Genomic DNA, 26,771 nt, shown 5'->3' with positions numbered 1-26,771 from the left:
CAGCACGCGCAACGCATGCGCCAAGCCAGCTCAGCCCGTTTTCAGACAGACGTCGGACGCTTTCTCCAGCATGTGTTGTGAACCCTCTGCGTGCGGCGGCGCGGCGGCGGACGTGGCTATGGCGCCTGCGGATGTTAAGAAGCGGCAGCACTCTCTCTCTCTCTTTTTTTTTTTTGCGAGTCATCCTTTTTTATCGTTGTGCTGTACGCGCGGCGTAGCGTAAGATATGGCGGCTGCGGACGTTAAGAAGCGGCAGGTTTTTTTTTTTGTTTTTGCGGGAATGTTTACTTTTTTTTTTTTTAATCGTTTATCCTTGCATGTATGAATCGGCGAAAGCATGCGATCAGCTGCTGCGATTATGACGCCCGCCCCAAGCGCAGCGTGATAAATCGAACCAGGCTTGTGCAATCGAGCCATCACGGGCACTCTGTCAAGTTCGCTCCCCGCCACCGCAGGAGCTATCAAGATAAACGCGCCCCGACGTTATCGCTGCACAGCATCTTGGCACGCTGCCAATGAGCTGTGGATGAGACGACCGAAACGGAGTGACGCGCGCCATCGACATACAAGCGAAAATGCTCGCGATCTCTGCCGCCGCGGCGACACAGAAACCTTGTTTTGAGCTGCTACGGTGGCTCGAGCGGCGAGAGGGACGCAGTTCCAACAAGTTTGAAAATTTTCGCTCTGTCGCTGCCGCTCGTCGCTGAGATCGCTCAGTCGCTTGCATATGAGCGAGCTGGCCTTAACGCTTTTTTTTTTTTTTTTTTTTTCAAATTTTCGGGTGCAAATGTGGAGGGTGCGTTCATTATGCGAGTGGGTTGATTACGCGAAAAATACGGTATCGTTTTTTCGCATCGTAAGTGCCGTCACAAGCCGATTTTTGTATATCGAATTATCGATATATCGAACTATTTCGTGATCCCCTTTGAGTTCGATATATCCGTGTTCGACCGTATTATCACAATCTTTTTATTTTACACTTACCGGCAGTGTTGGAAGAAACAGCGTTGGTACCGCTCCTTCACGCAGACTCAGTCTTGTTGGGATCCCCAAATCGCGAACCACATCCGGGTAAAACTTATACGCATCGGGAGAGAAATGCCGTCCACAAACGTAGATAAATGCTTTCTTCACCGATGCTGGCTATCCGATGAGCTGTAGCCACTGTTTCCGGAGGTTGGCGTTTTGAGGCACTTTATGCAGAATTTTTTTCCTGCCGTCACTAGCAATACCTCCGCAGCCAGGGACTGCACACTTTAACAACGTCCTCCTCATGTCCCGTCAAAACAACAATTCAGAGCTTCGATAACTGCCTTCGCGAACTCAAGAGAGTGGCCAGTCTAGCCCAGAACTGTCCTGCACCCGTCGCGCACACGACGTAACACAAAATCGAAGGTGAGGTCAACGCCAGGGATGTATAGCGTGGCAACAAAACTTCCGAGTTGTGCCGAAGGGCGATGACGGTGAAGCAGACGACGAGAGGCCCCCGGCGGCGCGGCGGCAAGCAAGCGCGCCAAAACGGAAGTTGCGGCGTGTGGTGCTAAGCAAAAAAGTAAAAGCGCAAATGCGTCAGTTGTGACGTGTCAGTGGGCGAGGCTGTGGAGGAGGGCCAGCCTTTGCGCTAAAAAGTTGAAAGGAGGAGGAAAGCCGCGAAAGCGCAGATATTCAAATTTTGATTACAAATAACTCTGCTTCCAAATGCCGCATTTCAAAAATTCTTGCGGGAAGGTTATCCTACATCGACATTCTTTCACATACTAGGCATAGGGAAACTGTATTGCTATAGCTGTTTAGAGCCCCTTTATTCACTTCTTGTTTACCCATTTTAGTCTTCGGTACTTTCAAATTGTGCGCCAATCCCTTCCTATGCCCTTTTTTGACTTCAGGTTGCGTGACGTCACATCTTTGACGTCACCCTAACTGACTGATTTAATTAACTGTTTTAGTATTTGATAAATTCGAATGTTACGCCAAGCCATTCGCTAATGAGACCACTTTCGCCTTCACTTTTTCAAAGAGTCCAAAACGTTTTTGGACTCTCTTATACCTCGCACATCATATGACTGGGACCACCTTCCTTCTTCCATTGCAGCAATTACTGATCCTGTTCTGTTTCGTTCTGCTGTTACCGTTTGTATGTTTAATATTGTATTATTTACTTGTAATGATTTTTTTCCTCTTTTGTTTTAGCGATTTGTTGCGTTCTGTTGATGTTTCACATTTTTCAGTGTTTTTATGTACTTTCCCACTCCCCTCTGTAATGGTTTGCCCTGAGGGTATAATAAATAAATAAATAAAAAAAATAAATTCGATATTTGAAGGCAGTTATTTATTTGTATTCAATTCACATTCAAAAATTTCAATACAGTCGAACCCGGTTATATCGAACCCGGATATATCGAATTTTGGTTATATCGAACTCACGGAATATCCCCTTGAAAATCCCATGTAAAAGTATAGGAAAGCCGCATCATATATCGAACTCAATTTCACCGGTCGTTCGATATATCGAACTCCGCACCACGCTCTGGAAAGTGTGCCTTCCCCAAAGACGATCGCATCACCCTTGGCCGTTTGCCGCGTGACGTTTTCAAGTCACGCACGGAAGGAATGAGAGGGGACAGTTCTGGACAGCGCCGCGCCCATTCCACAAAGGCGCGCGCATCTGCAGTTATCGTTTCCCGCGCGCCAACACATGACGTTTGCAAGCCATGTGCGTGGGGGGTGCCCATTCTTTTGCCGAGCTATCTCTCTCCTTCAGCACGCGCTACGCATGCGCCAAGCCAGCTCAGCCCATTTTCAGACAAACGTCGGACGCTTTCTCCAGCGCGTGTTGCGAACCCTCTGCGCGCGGCGGCTGACGTGGCTATGGCGCCTGCGGACGTTAAGAAGCGGCAGCTCTCTCTGTTTTTCTTTTTTTGCGAGAGTCATCCTTTCTTATCGTTGTGCTGTACGCGCAACGTAGGCGTAAGATATGGCGGCTACGGACGTTAATAAGCGGCAGGCTTTTTTTTTTTTTTTTGGCGGGAGCCGTTTATCTTTGCATGTATGAATCAACGGAAGCACGCGGTCTGCTGCTGCGATCATGACGCCCGCCCCAAGCGCGGCGTGATAAATCGAACCAGGCTTGTGCAATCAAGCCATCATGGGCACTCTGCCAAGTTCGCTCCCCGCCACCGGAGGAGCTATAAAAAGATAAAAGCGCCCCGACGTTATCGCTGCGCAGCATCTTGGCACGCTGCCAAGAAATGAGCTGTGCATGCGACGACCGAAACGGAGTGACGTGTGCCATCCACATGCAAGCGAAAACGCTCGCGATTTCTGCCGCAGCGACACAGAAACCTTGTATTGAGCTGTCGCGGTGGCTCGAGCGGCAAGAGGGACGCAGTTCCAACAAGTTTGAAATTTTTCGCTCTGTCGCTGCCGCTCGTCGCTGAGATCGCTCAATCGCTTGCATGTGAGCGAACTGGTCCTAACGCATTTTTTTTTTTTTTTTTTCAAATTCTCGGGTGCAAAAGTGGAGGGTGGGTTCATTATGCGAGTGGGTTGATTACGCGACACATGCGGTATTGTTTTTTGGCATCGTAAGTGCCGTCACAAGCCGATTTTTGTATATCGAATTATCGATATATTGAACTATTTCGCGATCCCCTTCGAGTTCGATATATCCGGGTTCGACTGTATTCACACACTCCTACTTTTAACATCTCACTCCCACTGACCTCCACAGGCAAAGACTTGATCCCAAATGCTTAGACCTTGCAACAGGTGTCCATAGAGAGTCTGAACACTTAGTGGACTTATAAAAAATAGCTTTTTCGGGGCTTGATGACCCCTGAAAAAGCTAAAATAAGCAGGGCCAACCTCTAGGCTCCTTCTCACAGCAAAAAAGCGTGGCCACTAAGGGCCTCAATCTCAGGCCAGGCCCAGGTGTGCTAAATTACTGCTCTACTGAGCCCAGCTCGGATGGAAAGCTCCACGTGAAGCCCTGCCCAGGCCCGTGCTAATGGTAAATTGCTCACTGCGAGAGAGTAGGACTATTTTATGACATAATAGCGAACAAGTAAATTCACTTATCCACCACATAAGTTTGAGTAATGAATCATGAGCTGCCAAACAATTTTTTCTGCCAAAAAGATTTTAGCAAAAGTTGAACAAAACTTGTGGACCAAAAAAAAAAAATCGATTTGAAACATATGAATTGATTATATTTGCCTATTTTTAACTAAAAGGCAGCTTTATCAAATACAATACTGCGCACGTGATCCTGCAGAGAGGATATAGCGAGCTCACACCAGAGTGCTCTTTTGGTGGCAAATTCTGTTACCATCAAGATATCAAGTCTGTTTGGTTCGCACCTTTTAGCACAGAGCAAATGCAGAGGCCATCGAGTATCAAAAGCAACAGATGCATGAAGAACATTAGGAACTTATGAAATATAACCATGGCTTCAGTCAAATCTCAAGGCCCATTTCTTAACCTCTTTCAGTGATCCTAATAACACCTTTATTATATTTGGTATTTTCGTCATGTATCGAGGTATCAAAGATACAGTATCTGTATTGAAAATCCATTTCAGTTCTGTATCTCGCATCAGTATTGGAAATACAATTTTTCAGGGTATCGAGTATCGTTACCAAAGATGCTCCCTTATGCCAAATAAGATGAAGAGTGTGTAATGAAGCAGATGTAAAAGTATGAAAAAAAAAATCACTAGCAAGCCACAATAAGTGAAGCAGGATGCAAATGCAACAATACACAACAAAAGCAAAAGTAGAGTAGAATTAATTGCTACAACTTTCAGGCAAAAGGATACAACAAAAGGGGAAAGAATCACTCTGAAAACGCATTCTGCTCGCACACCATATCACCTGAGCATCTGTCAGTTTTGTTTTTCTTTATCCATCATCATCAGCCACACTATACCCACTGAAGAGTAAAAGCTTCTCCCATATTTTTCCAATTCACCCGGTCCTGTGCTAGCTGCATTCACCTGACCCCTACAAACTTTGTCTGCCCACCTAATTTTCTGCCACCCCCTTCCCTTGTAATCCAGTTTGTTACCCTTCTATTCGCATTACATGTCCATTTCTTCTTCTTTATTTCCACTTCATTTCCCTGACCCACTATGCATGCTTCCTATCTCTTAATGTTACCCCTACCATTTTTCGTTCCATAGCCCTCTGGGTTGTCCTCAACTTAAGTAGAACTCTCTTGGTTAGCCTCCACGTTTCAGCCCCATAGGTGAGTACAGGTAAGATGCAACTGTTATATACTTTCCTCTTGAGTGATGCTGGTAAGCTGCTAGTCATAATGTGGGAGTGCTTGACAAATGCGCTGCATCCCAATCTTATTCTCCTAGTTATTTCCCTTTCGTGGTCCACATCTGTGGTTACTTCCTAAGCAGACATATTCGCCAACCACTTCCAGTGCTTCGCTACCTAACGTAAACTGCTGTTCCTTCCCGAGGCTGTTGAATATTATCTTAGTTTTCTTCATATCAATTTTTAGGCCTGTCTTTATCCACCATTATAAAATTAAATGTTTTGTTCCAGTTAGGCCATGGAGCAGCATCTCACAACACAATGATAATTAAAGACTACACGAAAAATTACCAAGTTGATGCTTCTCTTTGATGAAAGCTCAAATACCTGTGTGCTAAGGCCATAAAGCTGTTTACATATGCTGCAAGTGGATACAAAAACAGCTGGCTCACCTCAGCACTTTGCCCTTGAGGTCCCAAACTGTGAGCGTACCCTCAGCATCCCCAAGCACAATATGATCACTTTTCCAGGCAATGCTTGTAACGCTGGCCATGCCTGCCTGCACAGATAAAACACATGGTGACCCAAAGCATTTCCGGCAACAACCACCACAGCCCGCATCTATTACTGGCAAATCTTTTCAACAAGTCATTTGAGCAGTTGCTCATAAGTACAGTAGATCCTTGTTGATACGTAATGTTTCAAACGCCTCCCACAAAGTTGCACTATTTTCTCCCAATTATTGATAACATGATTTCCTAGGTACTACATTCGAAATTTTGATAAATTGTGGTCATACAATCAGTCAGGCATGTGCTAACATACGGCTGAACCTAAGGGCGTGGGACAGCAGCACTTACCCAGAGCTGCTGCTTTCCTGCTGTGCTAGAGTGGAATGGGGGGAAGCATCGAAGAACGATGGCAAGCCAACATTTGAGCAGCATATAGCAGCAGCCCCACGAAGGCACGAGTTTATGTGGACAAATGCAGTGACTTCAGCGCCTTAAGGGCATAGGGGTGAACCATTTGAGAGCTACAACTATGCACTTACATACAAGCGGGTTTGACCAACACCATTCCCCCTTGGAGTTATAGATCAATTCGCTCTCACCCTACCATCTGATCTGTAACCGTCCTGGTTAGCTCAGAGCGACTGCCCCGAAAAGACTGTGTTGCCGGATTCAATCCCCGGATTCGGACTTGAACTACGAAGTTTCTGAGAAAGTTGTATAGCTTTCCTTTGTGGCCATTGGCTGCGCTTGGGTGGATGTCATTGAGTAATTACTCCCTTATTAGAAATCTACACCACCTTTGGGGAATTCCCCTAAATATTTTCAAAAAGTTTATACAGTTTAATCTCATTGTGTCACAATGAAGAAAATGACATAATGTTCACTGCTTTGTGATATTTATACTGACATCAAAAAGGTGCACAAATACATCCTTATATTTCAAATGATTGACTTGCAAAACTTCAACCAAACTAAACAGGCAGAAATTAACACAAGACTTGAAAACAGCTCCTAAAAAATGGGCTAAAAATTAAGTTTTTCGGCCACTTGGCTCTAATATTAACAAAAATGTTTCGTTCTGGAGCATGCCCCTTTATGCCTGCTTAGTAGTTTCTTGGCAGCGTAAATTTAAGACTTTTCTGAAAATATATGCACTAACCACAGTGACCTGCTTTATAATAGACACCCTAAAACTAATTTTAAGAAATTCAGATTTAGCTAGAAAAGGTCAGTATTCTTAGAACTATATCCCAGATTGCTGGCTTCTGAGTGCAAGTCACAATCAGCCACAAGAGATAATTAATCGGGTAGCTGAAGAAAGTAATTAAATTTTACGTTTTGATTCACAACTCTGCTGTTTCAAACAAACACCAGGTCTTGACCTACTAATGTAGCCTATTCTGCTCACTGACTGTCATCCCCTTATCGATGTTTAAAGAGTTTTTTTCATGGCATGTAAGGAGACTGATGTTTGTAAACATTACAAGTTATAGTCAACTCAAAACCACACACAAGCATCACAACTGTTCAGTGGCACATCCAATGCTATGAGCACTGTGCAATTACTGGAGGTGCCCCCTCTGGCCTCTTCTTCCTTTCCAATTCTTCTGCAGTTTGCATAATTCTTTTTCTGCAGCTTGCACGGTTTCTTCCGCGACCAAACAATGAGTACATTTGCCTTCATCACAATGAGACAGCTCAAAAGAAAGCACTGGTTTAAATACTGCCTCAGGACTCAAATTTTATGCTGTGAAAATAAAATATTTATGTTAATTACTTCTGTATCAACAGTCCTTGCCAACAAATGAACAAAAATGAACTTATGTGACTTTTGGGCACACTAGCAAGACACATACACATAGTTTTAATGAAGGAATGCAATTACCGACTACATTTTCAGCTTTCAGTCCACAGAGACATCTAGATTTCAACTGGATGATATCTAGAAACTCTTGCGTGCTGTTATAGCAGGTGTTACTTCAAAATAATGTCAGGTGAATAAGTACTAACTGTAACTGTGAATGGTATTTTTAATTTACTGCCTGCAATAATGACGTTGCTAAAGTATAGGATTGTTAGTCTGGGAAAAATTCTAACACAGTGCTAAGGATGAACTATAGAAACGCCATCTGACACAGTTAATGCACACTGCAATTTTGTTTGAATTGCATTAATGGCACCAGATAGTGCCACTTGTTCATAAACGTAGCCATATACTCGTGTATGAATGATCATTCTGCTTTTTGCATATCCCACTCGTAAACTGCCAGCTGCATTGCCAAGACGCTATGAACTCCCATAATGCATCGTCATCAGCGGAACCTTCCAAGAGTGCTGCTGCCAGTCGCCGAGAAAGCTTTCGCCGAGAAAGCTTTCGCCGAGAAAGCTTTCGACGAGAAAGCTTTCGACGAGAAAGCTTTCGACGAGAACGCGATCGCCATCAGAAGCATGTGGGGTTATAATAGGGGAATAAATGCGTTTTCCCCGCTTAATCGCAGCAGAAAGTTCAAACCGCCGACCCCACCCAGTGATCGCGTGCGCTCGGTAGCGCACGCTGACCACTGCGGGCTATGCTCTTGGGAACAAAGGAACAACACATGCTGACAACAAACAGGCATTTATTGTTGCAATAACAACAACGCCAGCTAGCAATAAAACACGCTAATGCATCTAGGTCATCCGACTCACCAGCAGTGCTACGGGCGAATGTTTGTCCTCGCTAGGGCAGGGGATAAGCTCCAAGGCCGGACAGGACGACCAGGTGGGAAAAGTCACAAAAGTCACGCAAGGCTTCGCTTCGCCGGCGACTGCAGAGCGCCGCGAGAGTGCATCCACTCACGTCGAGTTCCCAATGCCGAAGAGCTTCCTACTTTCTCGCATGTGCAGTCATAAGGTCAGGGGTGACGCTTGTGCTGCTGCGAAGCTAGCGCCATCTCTTGATAGTTAATGTTAACATTATCTACGCTGCTGCCATCTCGTGATCGCTAGATTAACTACCACGGGAGAAAGCCGACTAAAGAGAACGAGGGTAGATTGATTCCCCATATTCCCTCAACCTTAAATTGACCCATGTGCCTGTAAGTATATGTTATGGAGATGTCTTCATGAACTTGCACTTGAGGTAGGACCTTCCAGCAGAGGTAGCACCGACGACGTCCTCGCAGACTTCCGCAGTGCGCCGACGATAGCATGAAGGTCTCCGCAGGATGGCTGGCCTGTCACGTGGGCTTCATTGTCTGCAGGTCGGTACGCAGCAGGGCCCGGTCAAAAACTGCGGCCGGGAGTGCGTAGAGGTGGCGCCACTGCCTGGAATGCGGTAGAGTTACTATATAGACTTTGCCAGAGTTCCGCATTCCTTTTCTTTTGCTGCCAAGCAACAGTGTCAATCCGTGAAGCCAAACCAAAGGTCACTTGGCTGCATTGCATCATCCGTCGTGGGTATGGCGAAATGCGCTGTGTGTGAGCTGTAGCCACGGTGACTTATTTCTATTAGAGAGAGAGAGAGAGATATATTTTAATGGCAACAGGGAATGTCTGCCTGGTGGTGAGCCTAGCATGCTACTCCTGATGAGGGATAAGAGTGAAAAAGTGTGAGAGGAGAGGCAGAAATGAATGAGAAAAAAAAAAGAGAGAATCGGTGTCACATACTTTCACACGCACATAATCACACACAGATGAGTTTTAAAGGGTTTCGATCAACCCTGTGTCCTTGAGAAAAGTTAATAAGGCCTTTGTAGCTCTCACAGCCGACGATCCGTCGCACCAAGGACACAGGACATGTTCAAGGCACAAGGTTGTGTCTTTAGGTAAGCTCAATTTATTACGCACTGTCCTGCGATGTGCAGTAAATCGTTGACAGGAGGTTACCAAATGTTCGAAATTTTCACACACATCACATGTAGAGCAGAAAGAGGGCTGCTGGCTATACCTATTTTATGTAAGAAGTAGTTTGTGTATGGCACATTCAAGCGGATTCGGTGTAGACAGTTACGATGGCACCTGTTCAAATTGTGAGGAATTTGAAAGACGCAAGTGGGATCTATTCGGTGTAGAGGTCGGTATTGATGGTTCAGGTCACACCAAAGAGAGCGTTGCAATCGCCACGATTCAGTGGCTACAAGTCTTGCTGCATCTCTTCGTGAGAAAGGAATTGAAATTGTCCTTGAGGAATCTTCTGGTACTACTTTTGCAGTGGCGTCGGCGTAGTCATTGCCTGCGATGCCGCAGTGAGCAGGTAACCACTGTAGCATAATGCTGCGACTCAGGTCATAGGCCTCAGTGTGCAGCTTATTTATGTCAATGACGAGCTCTTCCTGAATTCTTGATTATTTAAGCAGTTGTAGTGCAGCGTGACAATCACTGAAGATAGCCCATGCTGCAGGGGGTTGTTGAGAATATATATAATAGCTTCTCTCAGAGCTGTTAACTCAGTAGCCACAGCTGAAGTGCGGTGACTGAGTGTTGTCGAGATTGTGGTGTGCACTGATGGTATCCACACGCCGATGGATGAAGAAATAGCTGTAACAGCCATCAGAATAAATGTGGCAATGTTGACTGGAGTGTGCACAGATGTGCTCAAGGGTGAAGTATTTAGGTGCGGGTCCTGGGGTGTGGGCTTTTCTTTTGATCCCAGGTATGGCTGTTCAAATTTGCCATGAAGCAAACCTCCATGGTGGGAAAGATGACGGTACTGCGCATTGATATTGCGCAGGCAGTAGATGGCAGAGTGCTGTCATACATTCCTTTAAAAATGAGTGGGTAGGTTCATGTGCAAAGCGCAGCTGGGCATGAAGCAGCTCCTGCGGTATCAGCACGGTTACAGATAAGCATCTGCTCTCCGCCAGAGTACCCACTGTGAAGGTGTTCTTTGGAAGACCAAGGCACACTCTCAAAGCTTTGGCCTGCATGGCTTCAAGTAGTTTTAAGCTTGCCTGTGAGAGGCCTTGAATAACAGGGAGGCTATAATGCAGAAGGCCTTCACAAAGTGCTCCATAAAGTCGTACTAAGGAATCGGAATAGCAGCCTCTTCTGGTCATTGAGAGCATACGGAATATAGATACATATGAGGAGAGTTTGATCTTAAGTTGTTGAACGTGTGGTGACCATGAAAGAGACTTATCAAAGGTCATACCTAGAAATTTTTGGTGGCTGACATACGGTATAGGAGTACTAGTAACTTTCAGTACATAACGGGAGAGATCATGTCGTGAAAATGAAATTGCTGAGCACTTTTCTGGAGATATAACAAGGCCTCGCTTGTTTAAGAATAATGCGATGCCCCCTATTGCTTTTTGTAGTTGAGCATGCACAATGCGCCTATTTCTTCCGGAGCACCATATGCAGTTGTCATCTGCGTAGAGGGAGATTTCAATTGTAGGTGGCAAGGAACTGTCCAAACCAAGAAGAGATATATTGAAGAGGGTTGGACTTAAAATCCCTCCCTGAGGATTGCCACGAGACACATGATGTAGGACGTGTCACCTTGATCCGTTGACATGTAAATTGTCCTATCACAAAGATAATCAGAAAGCTAGTTTTACATTCGTCCAGCAATACCAATTGAACGCAAGGCTGAATGAATCGCCTCGTGCGTGACATTATCAAATGCTCCTTTAAAACGGCAATGGTTAGAGACCACTCAGCTCTGCTGCGCCTGACACAGTTGGCAAGAGCAATAACATTATCAATACTGCTTCTGCCTTTTCGGAAGCCAGACATTGATGGGGGTAAATTCCCCTATTTGTCAGGTCCGAGGTAAGGCGCGAATGAACCATTTTTTCAATCAATTTCCCGACACAGCTTAACAGTACAACAGGACGATAAGCGTTTAGGTCTACTGATGGCTTAATTACGTGCGCAGTTTTCCAGCTCTCTACAAGGCTGCCAGCTATCTAAGAGTTGTTATAGATGGTAAGCAGCTGGGTTTTGGCTTTTCTTCCAAGACGCGACAGCGAAATGTAGCTAACACGGTCAGGTCCTAGGCAAGATCTTTTGTTGGTAACTGCTAGAGCGGCTTGAAGTTCTTCCATAGTGAACAGCTGGCCTAGGAAAGAAGTGTTGGGCGACGGGACAAAGGTGGGGAGCACATTTTGCAGTGAAGGAGCAGCTAATGGAACAATGATCTTTGAACAGAAAGCCTCTGCTACATGAAGACAAGTAGTATTGGCATTTAGAGCCACGCACTCGAAAGGATGTAATTGTGAAGGCTGGCTTCTTAAAGGGAAATTGCAGTGGTTTTCAAACTTGCTCACCTTCCACTGTACTGAAGTAGACTCATTGTTGGTCAGGTCTGTGAAGTTATTTTTATGCATATATTGCGAAAACACCAGAGCAATCGCCGATTGAAAGCGCATCATTCAAACTTCCCGCGGCGCGCGATGGCGCAAGAGAGGAGGAGAGTGAAGAGAGAAACCTCACCCACGCCGGCGTGCTTGACATCACCGTGAGGATAGGCCAGGCGCTCCCAGCAGCCCGAGTGCATTTTTAGCCTGTGTTGTTGCTCGTGTTTCAAGGTTGCGGAAGTTCAACGTGTCGCTTGAGTGGAATACCCGCCTCAACATGCGGTACTGCTGTGCCTTCTGGTGTATGAGTACCTTCGGCCGCGACGATGCCAGTTTCCACAAGTTCCCGCAAGACAAAAAGCTCCGAGCGCAGTGGGTCGCTTCTGTGAAAAGCGACAAGTTTACGCCGAACATATTACTGGGTAATGGAAACTGCAATAATTGCTGAATTCAGCATGTTGTATTCTGAGAGCAGCTGCAATGTACCTGGCAGAGCTATTTTCTAGCAATATATAAACACCTATTGTGAAAGAATATAAAGTCCTACGCGAAAATACGATTATTCGCACGAAAAAAATCGCAAACGAGCAGCGGGCATGTACCAGATTTTTTTTAATTTTTATTGACCACGAGCGAATTTGGGCAGTTCCCTTTCGGAAGGAGGGTTTCCACCAGCGGCTGCAAGCCTGGACTATCTGTTGCATCAAGCTTCCTGTATAGTTACCATTCAAGCATAACCATAAAAAGCAATATTGCGAATATACTGCTGTGGATCAACGTACATATGAAAGCTAAAATAGCATATTCCACTGCCGCATCCCTATTGCAAAAACCAGTGCCGCTGGGTCCGATTGCCCCAGTGCCATACCTGATTATGGGCCCTGTATGACGCTGGAGACTGTGCGTACTGGGGCGCGGCATAATGGCACGCGCCACACTGGCGGCACTGGTTGCCCGGAGAAAAAAAAACGCCTCGGATAAAAAGTCAAACTGAAAAGTAACGAAGCACCTCAACTATATTAAAAAAAAAAAGTTAAAAATGCAGCACTAGTGCGCTTCGAACTCGGTACCTCTTGCTCCAAAGCTTTCTACGCTAACCACTCGGCCACGCTGAAAACAGGGAAGCTTTCAAACATTTTTGCCTGATATGTCATGATCGCATTCATAAGGTTGGGACTTGATGTTTTGAAGTGTACAGGCCATTGCTGCCGTTCTAACAATTACAAATTCTTGACCATTGGAGCTTGCTGCCTGATCTCACGACTTGCAACTAATGTTCTGGATGTCTATGCGTACTATTTTGTGCTCTGAAATCATTTTAACATGTCAAGTTTGGCCTCGCTGGCAAATTTACCAGCGCCGGCTCTTTGGTGGTGCTCTGCTACCTTGGGTGTAATTTTCGCTGAACACGGAGCTGTAGCACAAACCTTCAAGGAAAAAAGCTTCAATACCAGCAAGCGCAGCAGTGACGACACTATTTTGCTGGTACACCACAATCAAGAATACACTGAGTACTCGGTTCGCACGCAGCTAGCCGGGCAACAAGCAAACACCTCAACGGGTTTCGTCACTTCTCTACCAGGCAAAGCGTTAGGGACGCCTGAATCTGCCTCCGAGTCGGAAAGTAATGTTAGAAGCGCTTTGTCGTTGAACGCTCCCACACATACCATATCTAATTTCGGCCAATAAAAACACATGCAGCTTTGCAAAATGCCGTTCTACATGCCAGAGCCACATTTCGATGCCAGTAGATGCTGATGGCTGGCCTTTGCTTCGTCGATGCTGCGTCGTTTGTGGCCTATCTGGTGCGTATACATACGACGAGACCCAGATAGTCACTTTAGCGTGCCGCAACAGCTTTTATAATGTCGCAGAGAGCTGTGACAGCTGCGATCTACATTCCACGCAGCGCAGGATGCATATCGGCAGCGTATCGGGTCCTCACGACAGTGCTACGACAGCTCGACCAATCGCAGGCGGTGGCGCGGTCTGCGGCGTGTCTCGAGGTGCCGGCAGTGCCGGTCGCATATTTTAACTTAAAAAAAGACAATTGACGCTTGTTTCTGCTTAAATTTAATTAGATAGTTGAGTTCGCGGCGTGAGAAACTGTTATAAGCCATTAAAATCTCCATTTCTGCAAAACGTGCTGCAGTGTCCCTTTAAGCTTCGTACAATACTCCATACTTTAGAAAGAGGCTTTCTAGGATCTAACTTTGCACAAAAAGATCTCCATTCCCTTCTTGCCAGCTTGTCCAAATGGTGTTGAATGTGTTTTTGTGCTCGCCTAGAAGTCTGGATGTCGTCTCTAGAAAGTGTCTTGCGCGCTCGTCTTTCTGCTCTGCGACATATTGCTCAAAGTTTTTCATATTCGGCGTCAACAGCTGAGTACACCTTTGGCAGGTGGAGGACTCTCATGTGCAACGTTTGAGCATGTGCTACTGCAGCAATAAAGGATTCATAATTTAGGTTTGACAGATCCTGCTTCTCTACTGCATCAGCAAAAGCTTCCCAGTTCATGTAGCGAACTTCATGCCGCTGGGAGGCGAGAGAAAAGCCACCAATCTCAATGTATGTAGGTAGGTGATCGCTGCCGTGAGTCTCGATGTCCACAGACCAGGTTGTTGAAGCTAACAGAGATCATGGAGATGTCAAGAGCACTGGACCTTGCTCCTTGGTAGGAAGTTGCTTGGCCGTCGTTGAGAAATGTTAAATTGTTTGAAAGTGCAAAGTCGAATAGCTGCTGGCCTCTGACTGTCGATCTGACGGCTCCCCGAGCAGGATGATGCGCGTTGAAATCTCCCGTTATAATTTGTGGCACAGGAGCACTTCGCATGATATCTTGTAGGCGTTCAATATTAAAATTAGCACGAGGTGGTATGCAGGCAGCAATTACTGCAAACTTCATGTTCATGCACTTTAAAGTGGCTGCAACATACTCATTATGTGGATCACTTGGTTTGGGATGCTGAATGAAGTTGAAGTCTTTCCGGATAGCCAGAAGAACTTTACTAAGGTCCGTACCAGTTGTTGATTGCACTGTGTAGCCTGAGAGACGCATTGCAGTATTGAGCCGAGATTCTGATATAGCAATTATAGGGAAACGATGCTTGAAGACGAAGTGTCGAAAGTTCGAGAGGCGGGGGTGGAGACTGCAAGCATTCCATTGAAAGATGGTGGCCTTATTTCGGATGGCTTGCACGCTGGGTGGAGCAGTCGACTGATTGTCTGCTACCGCCACTGCGCGAGGAGAGGAGATGAAATCAAGATGGCCTTCGTCATCGGCGAGGAGAGTGGTATAAGAAAAGCACGAACAGTTTCAACAAGTGAGCACAGTTGGGAACCGGAAAATTCATAGTTTCTGCGAATAAAGGTTTCGCATTAGCGGTTCTAGGATACACACCTCGAATGAGGGGCTGCTGTGCAGAAATGTTTTGTGGGCTTGATACAGATGGTTGATGAACCTCTGATCATTGTGGAAGAGGAGAAAATTCAACCACGTCATCAATTCGTGGATGACCAGCAGCATCTTTCTGTGACTGTTCTTGTGCTTTCTTCCCCGTCAATGATTTTTTTCTGTGATGACTGCTTCTGATTTGATTTTGGTCAATTAAAGCAGCTTTTGCTGACTTGTAGTCGGTATTGTTGGATGTCTTGTACTTAAACATCAGTTTCTCCTTTTGGTAGGCAATGCAGCGGGAAAACGTCGCCTCATGCTGCTTTCCACAGTTGGGACAAATGGGGATGTAACTTGGGCATGTGGTACGGTCGTGATTTTTACCACAGCGAGGGCAGCGCAAGGCTAGTTGGCAAGCAGTAGTCACATGGCCGAAGCGCTGACATCTACCACATTGTTGTAGTTTTTGGATGTATTCATGCACATGGCATTGTGTATATCCAAGAATAACATATTCCAGCGCAGATTCTGTCACAAAAACAATGCGGACATTTTCTGAAATTCCCAGATGGCGCACAGATTTTACTGGAACTCTCTGCAGTAGTGTCCCGAGTAGATATCTTTTTGAGAAAGATCCAGGGGCACACCTTTGATTACTCCTACGCCACAGTTGTTTGGTCGGGGCTCGTATGCTTGCACTGCGATTCCTGCTATTGATCGTATTTGTAAAAGGCGTTCAGTAGCGACCGCGGTTCGGGTGTCAACTGCCTTAAGATTAAGCCACTCATTGGGGCGAACTTGAAGGACGCCACCTGGAGCCAGATTCAAATGCTTGCCTCATGGCCAGTGGATTAAAACGAGTAATACGGTCTTTATTGGTTTTATAACTACTGTAAGGCTGCACTTGGGCACTTTAAAAGCGTTAGGTGCGTCGACACTGAAATTTGACTGCCTCGAGCTGCGACGACGCTTCGATGGCACTCGAATAAATCTGTCTGGCTCTTGAGCAGACTTCGCAGACTCAACAAATAACATGTCACGATCTTGCAATATAGGCTATCTGGGACATATATATCGAGTATTGAATGGAAATTCAAACAGATTTCGCAGAGACTAGCGGGCACAGCCCGACAGCTCCCTGACTTCTTAGTCTTTCTCCTTATTTCTATTAGGACGTAGCACGTAGATTGCACGTAGCCACGGGAAACGGACGGACTGGCGACAGCGGGAGCTTCCGAAGCGTCAAATAGATGAGTTCTCTCTTTTATTAACTTTATTTCGTTTTCAGCTAGTTAGGTTAGGTGCAGCCTAGAGAATAGTTTTTAGCTGTTTGTTCTAGCGGCCTGGTTTTTCGTGCCGGCAGCTAGGTTTTCTTGGCATTCATTCATTAACTATTTTGTTTAGATAAATACTTTTTTTCTAGGCTATTGGCATTCGCAGAATTGGTTTTTAACGCGTGTGTGCTAGTCGTTTCTTGTGTGTTCTTTTGGCAATTTGTATATTCTAAGAATTCGTAATAGTTATAGTTCAGTCGATGAGCGCTTAAGATGTGCAATCAAAAGAAGGTAAAGTGTACTCAGTGTGAGGCGCAGGTTAATCTCAAAGAAACGCGTTTTGACTCTGTAGGTGAAGCGGAAGGCAGCGACTTTTTGTGTCGGTGTTGCGTACCGAGTGCGCGTCTAGATAGATTTGATCAAGAAAGGGGCAGTTTAGTGTCTCGTGTGGATGATTTAGAAAAGGAAGTACGTTTTCTAAGGGCGGAAAATCAGAAACTGCTTGGACAGCTTCCTGAAAAAAAAAAGGGGCCGACTTTATCCTTGGAACCAACGAGGACGAACATTCCAATGCAGGCCACGTGGCTGGGGCCAGCACTGGCATGGAAGGCATAAGCAAAGTAGGTCAGGCGGATCCGAACCGTCAGAGTTATTTAGAAGCAGCTAAGAAGCCGGAAAAAAAGGAAGAAGTAAGGAAGAATGAAAATCCCAGAGCTAAGGACACAGATAACCGAAAGCAGGAGCCAACAGTTGGGAGAGGGAGAGAGAAGGCCCAGGTGCTTATCACCGGAGATTCTAACATGAAAAGGTGCTAGCGAGATATCTTGGAACGTGTAAAGGGTGATAAGAGAGTGTTGGTTGGAGCCTTCCCAGGGAGAACAATGAGGGCAGTACTGAAAGACAGTAAAAATAGGCTGTTGAAGAATTCCGCAGGGCGCAGTATGGTAATAGTAGTCGCGGGGCTAAACGATGTCCTAAATGGTGACGCTGCAGGAATGGTGGAAAGTTTAGCTAAGGGAGTTGACGAGATCAGGGAGATAGCACAGCAAACGCAGATAGTTGTATGCACAGTACCAGAGGTGCTAGGATTGAACGGAAAGCTGGAAAAGGACGTGATGACAGTTAATCAGGACATAAGAAAGTTAAGCCTGGAGAAGCGTTTCGAAGTGGTTGAGGTAAACAGGGAGGTACATAAAGCAGGTTTTCGTAGGGCTTTTCAGCGAGATGGCATTCATTTTAACAGAAGGGTGGGAGCAGAGATCGGCTGGCGCCTGGCAGGCAGGGCTGTGGCTTTTTTAGGGGGTCCGCGAGGACTCCGTGCACAGAGGTAGTTAGAAGTGAAGCAGAAGAAAGTGTAATAATGGAGGCTCAGCCCCCCAAAATGGCAAAGAGTAGGTTGAGAAAGAAAAGTACAAAAAAGAAATTTAGCACTAGGATCAGCTACATAAACATGCAAGGAGGTAGAAAAAGAGCGAAATGGCTAGAGATAGGACAGCAGTTGAAGGATGACAAAATAGGTGTGTACGCTCTCTGCGAGACTCATCTCAGGGATCTAGAAGATCCGCCGTTTATAGAAGGCTACGTCTGGGAAGGGTGCAACAGAACGAGAACGGAAAAAAAGGGTGGAGGGGTAGGTATGTTGATACACCAGGGAACAAATTGGCAAAGAATTAAATCATCTTGTAAAGAACATATCTGGGTTTCAGGAACCACTGCCGGCATAAGGACATGGCTAGGGGTAGTTTATTTAGGAACAGGACATCAATGCAGGCAAGAAAACAAGGATCTTGTTGAATGTCTCAGTAACGATATAAGCCAGTTTGGAAACGGGGCCAATATTATTCTACTGGGGGACATGAACGGCCACATCGACGATCTGGATGGATACACGGATTGAAACGGGAAGCTAATGCTAGATTTCTGTGAGCGACACGATCTGGTTATAGTAAATAGAGAAACAAAATGTGAAGGCCAAATCACGTGGGAATTCCGCAACAGGCAAACGACCATTGACTATTGTCTAATGTCGCAGGAAATTTATAGCAAGGTCACAAAAATGGAAATAGACGAAGAAGGGGAGTGTAGTCTGGGAAGTGATCATAAACGTATTAGTCTGCAGATGGGGCCCTTGATGAAAAGAGAAATGGAACTTAGACAAAACGTAAACGCAAAATTAAACGACGATCAAATAGCGCAGACAGCAGCAGACATAGAGGAAGCAATAGAGAAAAGCCCCATGGAAGACTGGGATTATGAACAGGTAGAACTACTCATAAGGAGGAAAATTCAGGAGGTTAAAGTAGCAAACCGCTGGAATGGAAAGAGGAAGCCACGGAGCTGGTGGAATAAGGAAATCAGGGAAGCTATTGAACAACGACGGGCTGCTTCAAGGAAACACCGAATGGCAAAGAAAGCACAGGTATCTCAGGAGGAAATCGACCAAAAATGGGAATCATATCGACAAAAGAAACTTCAAGTGCAGGCCCTCGTCCAAAGTAAAATAAGACAGTCCACCGATCGCTGGATGGCTGATATACACGATGCCTCTAGAGGCGGAGCAAGAAAATTCTGGAACCATATAAGCTGGCTAGGGAAGAAGAATCAAAGAAAGCAGGATCGGATTCAAGATAACGAGGGAAATTGTTTAAAGGGAGATAACGCAGTGAACTACATTACATCAGTTATAGCCGAGTCATTTAAGAGCGACGATAGGGCAATCTCCGCAAATCAGGAAGCAACACAAGGTAGCAGAAAACAAAGCAGCTTAGAACTGACCAATCTAAACTGAAAAAAGGCAGAAAAAAATATTCCTAAAAACACTTCTACAGGAATAGATGGAATTCCGATCAAGCTGATTAATGAACTCTGTCCAAAAAGTAAGGAAACGTTGTTAAAAGCTCTGGAAACAGTCATAACGAATAAGCAAATTCCGAACAGCTGGCGGCAGAGTAAAATGAATTTGATTTATAAAGGGAAAGGAGACAGGATGCACATAAAATCCTACAGGCCGATTACCATAACATCAGTTATGTACAGGTTAGCCATGCAGGCGGTGAAATTAAAGGTGCAAGCATGGGTCGAAAGTAACAAGATACTCGGAGAACTTCAGAACGGCTTTAGAAATGGTAGGCGCTTAGATGATAGCCTGTTCGTGCTTACCCAATGCATCGAAATATCGAGTGGAAAATAGACCTTTGTATTTGGCCTTCCTGGACATAAACGGGGCGTACGACAACGTAAGCACGGAACTCCTGTGGAACATATTAAAAGAAGAAGGTATCGGTTATGAGATAATAGAGTTCCTACAGCAAATATACCGGGATAACTAAGTAGAAATTACGTGGGAAGGGATAACAAGTACGGAGGATGTCAAAGTATGCAAAGGATTAAGACAAGGCTGTCCTCTATCACCTGTGCTGTTCATGCTTTATATGATAAACCTGGAACGGAGGATACAAGACAGTAACCTAGGTTTTAACCTGTCATATAGATTAGGTGGAAAGGCGGTAGAGCAGCGCCTCCCCGGTTTGATGTATGCAGACGATATTGTGCTGCTAGCTGAGAGTCTGGAAGAATTGCAAACTCTAGTTAAGTATTGCAGAGACGAAGGGGACGCTCTAGGCTTCAGTTTCAGCGCAGTTAAGTCGGGTCTGATGATTTTCAACGGCTCAACTGATCAGGGTCTTAAAATACAAGGCCTTGAAGTACCTAGAGTAGCAGAATATAAATATTTGGGGGTATGGGTAAACGAAGGATTGGCATACATTGAAAAGCATGAACAATCACTTAAGGCCAAAGGGCGAAGGAATGCCGGGATAATGAAGCATAAGGCATTGTGGGGATACAATAGGTATGAGGTATTGAGGGGTATTTGGAAAGGAATTATGGTGCCAGGACTTACTTTCGGAAATGCGGTTTTGTGCCTAAAATCAGAGGTACAGTCGACATTAGAAATAAATCAGAGATCCGTTGGACGATTAGCACTAGGTGCCGACGGCAAAACTACAAATGAGGCGGTACAGGGAGATATGGGCTGGGCATCTTTCGAAGTACGGGAAGCTCAGAGTAAAATATTATATGAGGAACGCCTGAGGAAATTGGACAGTAACAGATGGGCAGCTAAAGTATTTAAATACCTGTAGTTAAAAAGCGTGGACTCACAATGGAGGAAAAGAACTAGGAAACTAACTAGTAAGTATGCTAGTCACAAGGACGGAGAAATATAGAGCATTAAGCAACAAGTGAAAAACACAGAAGGTAAAAATTGGATAAATTCGATGGAAAAGAAACAAAGTGTGGAATTATACCGTAAGTGGAAAATGCAGATCAGGAAGGAAGATTTCTTTGATAACTCAAGAGGCAGTGCCCTACTTTTCGAAGCTAGATCAGGGTGCCTTAGAACACGCAGCTACAAAAAGAAATTTAACAATGGAGATGACACATGTGCTGTATGTGGAAACTCCAGTGAAACAATTGACCATATTATACTCGAATGTAATGCTATCCATCCGGAAGTTGATGCAGGCGCAATCACTGTTCCTGAAGCTCTGGGGTTTAGAGATAACAGTGGCCGGGTGAATAAACCGGCGGTGGAAACTACCAAAAAACGACTGGAAGATTGGTGGCTTAAAAGCAGAGAATTGACATTAGTAATGTAGGAACAAAAATTTAATAAATAGAATGATGGTTTATTCAACCATTCTAAATCAATAATTAAGATATATGGAGAAAAATGAGCATGATAGCTACTGCTACCACCCCGTTTCAAAGGGGACGCTCCTATATTCCATCCATCCATCCATCCAGGACAACCAAAATAATTATTTAGTCTGGATGCTCGACTCTTGCAGACGACGTATGGCTTCACTGCACAACTTGGTTGCTTATACGGCCCCTTATCTGGCAAAGCCTATATAGTAACTCTAGAAGGCAGAGAGGGTGCCGAGCCAGGTGCTAGTACGGCACAACACCAGGAATCGCAGGGAGTGGAGGTGTCCACAGGGCCCGCGAGGCCGGCTGAAAACTGCAGGCCAGGGTAGCAGCAGCCAGGTACAACTGCTGACTGGTCTCGCCACAGCTGCCGCAGGTGAATGCGACAGCAAGATAACGTGCGGAGGCCAGTAAATCTGGGTGGCTCCGGTGAACCTGCATAACTGCCAGAACGCTCTCCACATGCCTATAACGAAAGTCACGGAAGAGGGAGCACCGGTGTCCGCATGGGCCTCGTGGCTTCGCAAAAAGCTTGCAAGAAAAACCTGTCACGTGGCTGTGCAAGTGAACAAAGCCCTTTCTTGTGTTCAACAAGACTAAGTGGTCAGCAACGTGCTCTAGAACACTACGGACTCAGCGGCTGTCTCTTCTGAAGTGGCGCAGGCAACACAAGCCTTAGGCCTAACCACCACCAAGACAAAGAGAGAACTGGAATGGGTTACGTGCACACAGCCACGAGCAGACATCAGCTCCTCAGTGGGATGGTCCTACTCCGCTCACCATACGAAGCAGATTTGCGTTTGGCGCCCACCATCCCGAACGGTGTCGGAACGCCCGGTGCCGAACTGCAATACCAGCAAGCTCATCGCGGCACCCTTGACCCTGGGCCACTCAGCTCCCAGAGCCGCAAAGAGACAGAAGAGAAAATATGCACTGGAAAACTCGGACCATCCACGCGGCTTCCGTACTCACTCGCTTCAGGCTGGCAACTCCCGATGCGCGAGGCCTCGCACCTGTCTTCAAACTGAAGGAAGTTCTCCAAAGGGTACAAACAAATGCGCTGAGCATGTTGAAAAGTTGAAAATCACCTCTCACTCAAGAAAGCATGCCGCAGGGCCTAGCGATCAAAATTCACTCTAGGCCTAGCACTTGTCATGTCCGGACAAAGGATATCCCTTGAACCGAACAAACAGTCGTCCAATGTACCAAGAACGGGCGTCAGATGTGGGGTTGTAACAGGGGGATAATTACTCACCCAAATCGCTCTACTTCTACGTTTTCCCCGCTTAGTTTTGGCTGACAGTCAAAACCACCGACACCCCCCAGTGATTGCGTGCGCTACCAAGCGCACGCTGACCACTGCTGGCCATGGTCTTGGGAACAAAGGAACAATGTGTGCTAACAACAAACAGGCATTTACTGCAATAACAACAATGCCAGCTAGCAATAAAACATGCTAATGAATCTAAGTCATCTGACTCGCCAGCAGGGCTACAGGCGAATGTTCGCCCTCGCTAGGGCAGGGAATAAGCTCCGAGGCCGAACAGAGCGACCAGGCGGGAAAAGTCACGCAAGGCTTCACCTTGCTGGCGACTGCGGAGCGCCGCGAGGGTGCGTCCGCTCGAATCGAGTTCCCGATGCTGAAAAACTTCCACCATCTCTTGATAGTTAATGTTAATATTATCTATGCTGGCATCATCTCGTGATAGCTAGAGTCTCTACCATGGGGAAAGCCGATTTTAAAGAGAACGAGGGGCGATTGTTCCCCATAAGCGACAGGTGAGAATGCTTGCCACGGAAGAAGACCAAACACTTCCCTCATCATCTGCGGCGACTTTAATGTCGACATTAAGAAATCACATTGGTTACCAGTCTTCATGTGCGAACTACCTTTGCGGCTGCTAATAACCCACAACTGCTAATAACCCACTTGATGCCACTACCAGAAGTGCATCTTGTATTGATTATACCTATGCATGACTAAGCAGCATGAGCTATGTGTGTTAGTTCAGTGATCACATGCCGCTATACTCTGCGCATTAACACAGCAGCACACATGTGATTAAAACTAAGTTTCCTCACAATCCGGGCTTTGTTTATGCTAACAGGACATGGGCCAGCATGTATGCATTCCTGCAGTAGAGTAATCTAGGTGTAGCATGAATTAGACCGCCAATTTTTAAATATTTTCTAAAAGATAACCAAAAATACCGGCCAACTTTAAAGAAACTAAAAACTGACAACTCTAACTCATGTCTATAGCACAAGCTATGGTCATACTAAAACTTCAGTAAAACCAATCAGCCTTAATGCAATTAAGCTATACCAGCCGTTAGAAAATTTTGCATCCATTTGTAGATTCCCCCAAGGGCCTCCCACACTATTCTCATTGTCTTGGCAATGCCTTGTTGGAAATGTCCTCCAGCACACCCATCCCCACTTCACTCAGTGCACCAAATTGCCTTCTGCCTTTTCTGGACATTATTCCAGGCCACACGCCCGATCCTCCGCAACTGCAAAGCTAAAGCCTATCCTGAGCACCTAGTTATTTGTGGTGAAAAATATAAGTTTATAATGATAAATCCATAACACTCGGCAGAAAGCAATACACGCTTCGATCGCATACCAACTAAATGTTCTCACAATGATCATTTTATGTTACAAGTTATCTTAACTGGATTTGTTTTATAGGCAGTCTACGATAGATGTGCTATGAAGTGCATACGTGTGTTGTCATTTCTTGTGATGTTGACAATATCATCAAGATAACAATGAGGCTGCTGACAAGCGATGCCATGAAAAATAGTGAAATCATGGACTGTAATAAACCACCAGAGAACTCACTGCATGATATGAAGAAACCCAACATACGATTAGTGTTAGAATAAGCCATAGTGACAGAGGCAAGAACAAACAATTCCTCTGCTGCACATGTGGAGATTCAAGTTGAGCAATGAGAAAAAGGAAAAATGTGGTATACCTCGGGTGGGTTTCGTGTGCAGTCTCGAACAACATTTCCTTCAACACTGAAGTAATACAGCTGGGCTTCCGCGTCAGTAAACACCAGCTGTTCACGCAGTAGTGGGTGGGCTGTCTGCTGGCCCCTGCATTGAAAACCCACTGCAAGTGCAGAAAGCTTTGATGCCTTCAAAACTAACTTACATCTGCCTCTCAAGTTGTTCCGCAGCAGAGCTGATAAAAATTGGCTCCACATCCTTGGAAGTGGCCACGTGACGAGCTCGAAGTTGAGCTTTGCTGCTCACCAACGGAGACCACTCCTAAGGATGACAAAGGCTACTGTCAGGATGGAAAATGGCAGCTCCAAAAATAGCTATCACCTTCTGCAAGTACCTGTGTCTTTTTGTCAACAAAGTAACAGTGGTTATTGTTAGAATACTACTGACATACTTACCACTCCATCATCTTCTGCCTGTAACATGTGTTTCTTTGTTAATAAGTAGCACAGTTAAACATCAGTTTAATGAAAGTGAAAAAAATTTATTTCATGTGAAGAGCCGAAAGGACAATGCACAATGGAAACGAAATCTGTAATCACGCAGTGTGTGACACAAAGCGGTTATGAGCAAAGGACAGCGCATGTGGTAGCACCACAGAAATATTGCCAGCAAGTTTGGTTGTCATCTGTGCGGTCAATAAAATCAATATTTTCTGAGATGGTAGGGTGCATTTACCAGCAAAAGCGTTTATGAATGCTGTTTTCACGATGCAGCCCCACAGCAGGGAAGAAACTGAGCACAGAGTGAATGCCCCAGGTTACAAGGTTGGTTTTTTCGCGTTTTTAAGCCAAAGAAGACTTGCTATCGAGAGCCCATAGGACAGCTCAAACATAAGATAAATAAAAGGCATATTTTGGGCTGTGTTAACTGTGCAACAGCTGGGAAACTGGAGCTTGGATTGACAGAAGCACCGCATGTGACCTTCAAACAATGCTTTCACACCTCCAAGAGCCAGGCTAACCAACCAGAGTGCTCGAAAAGCTGGAAAATGAATATAGAGCCCACATGAAGAGGCATGTCCAGCAAAGGAAGCATTTCATGAGGACAGACAATAGTGCTGAAACGCTGTAAAGCTGTAAAAAGGAGTGGGTGACTTGAAGCAATCAGCACAAAGTCACGTCTTGTTCAAGACAAGGGTGCAGCATATGCAACAGGGTGCCTTGACCAATTACATATTTTGCCCTAAAACTAGGTGGCACCCTCTGAAATATCTTTTTTCTAAGTTTGGACTTTCTTCGAGAACACATCTGCTAGGTAAACTATAATTCCTAACTTCTTTTGCCAAAAGCCGCTTTCAAGGTTTCTGAATTGAAATTTTCCTAAATAAGAATCCGTAAACAGTCCTAAGAAAAAATTACCAGATATATGATATGCAATGGCAAAAAAAAGAAATTTTAAGTTGTGAAATTTTTACAAAAATGTCACAAAAAACTCTTGATTGGCCTTATCCTGTACGATAGACTATCTAAAGAGTATCTTATCAGAAATAATTAGTATATCTTTGTTTTTGAAGGAATAGTTTTTGCAAATTGACGTCTTATTTGCTTGATATGACATAACTTTTTTATATTTGTGCTAAGGTAATGAAATTTAGGTCACATTCTAACAAGTGAAAGATAAATCAACCCTTAAAATTTCATCAATATCAATGGAGCAGTTCAAAAATCTAACCTTATTAAGGCAAAAGCCTTTCTTGCCTGTTGCCATCATAGGGCTAATTAATAAAATATTTCATTATGTACATAGCCCTGATTCAATTGCCAAAATGACTATCCAATTTGTTAACTACACCACAAATAATGCCTCCCTCCCTGTTCTGAACTTTGCATTGCAAGTCCAGCCCCTCCCCTAAGGCATCTCACTCACCACCCTGTGTCCTATAAATGAATGTCATCTTTCTGTCGTCCTCTCCTGACTGCTCACTAGTTCCCAGTCTCCAAGACTGCACCAAGATGATCGCTCGGAATCTTTCTCCTCCCCAAGCTCGTGCACTTTGCAGTCTGTTAGCATCTTTCAGAGCCATTTCTTATTATGATCAGTGCTCTTTGACTCGAACTGCTGTTGTGCAGCATCACATACACACCGGCGACGCCGCTTCTATTCATTTTCGTCCTTATCACGTATCCGGTGCTGAATGTCAGATAATCCAAAAGGAGGTTGACAAGATCCTCGCTCAAGATATCATCGAACTCTCGACGAGCCCGTGGGCACCCTCAGTCATTGTGGTTAAAACGAAAGACAGCAGCTGGTGCTTATGCATTGTAAATCGCAACCTCAACAGCATCACTAAAATAGACGTGTACCCTATTGTGAGAATCA

At 45.2% G+C, this 26,771-nt stretch overlaps 1 protein-coding gene across 5 annotated transcripts in view; it reads right to left on the bottom strand.

Annotated features, from left to right (window-relative positions):
- LOC146207060 (WD repeat-containing protein 11-like) overlaps window positions 1-26,771 on the bottom strand; it is a 160,010-nt gene that overhangs the window by 51,363 nt on the left and 81,876 nt on the right. For all 5 annotated transcript variants that reach the window (XM_084595708.1, XM_084595782.1, XM_084595880.1 and 2 more), the window contains 3 exons: window positions 24,598-24,713; window positions 24,416-24,539; window positions 5,717-5,823 (listed from right to left, as the gene is read on the bottom strand). In XM_084595708.1, the coding sequence (XP_084451834.1) occupies window positions 5,717-5,823; window positions 24,416-24,539; window positions 24,598-24,713 (347 nt within the window). The remainder of the gene's footprint in view (window positions 1-5,716; window positions 5,824-24,415; window positions 24,540-24,597; window positions 24,714-26,771) is intronic.

Source organism: Amblyomma maculatum, chromosome 1, assembly GCF_055883805.1.
Source record: "Amblyomma maculatum isolate TAMU_Amacu chromosome 1, ASM5588380v1, whole genome shotgun sequence".
In the NCBI taxonomy this organism is placed as follows: domain Eukaryota; kingdom Metazoa; phylum Arthropoda; class Arachnida; order Ixodida; family Ixodidae; genus Amblyomma; species Amblyomma maculatum.
This window is presented reverse-complemented; position numbering and strand designations above follow the sequence as displayed.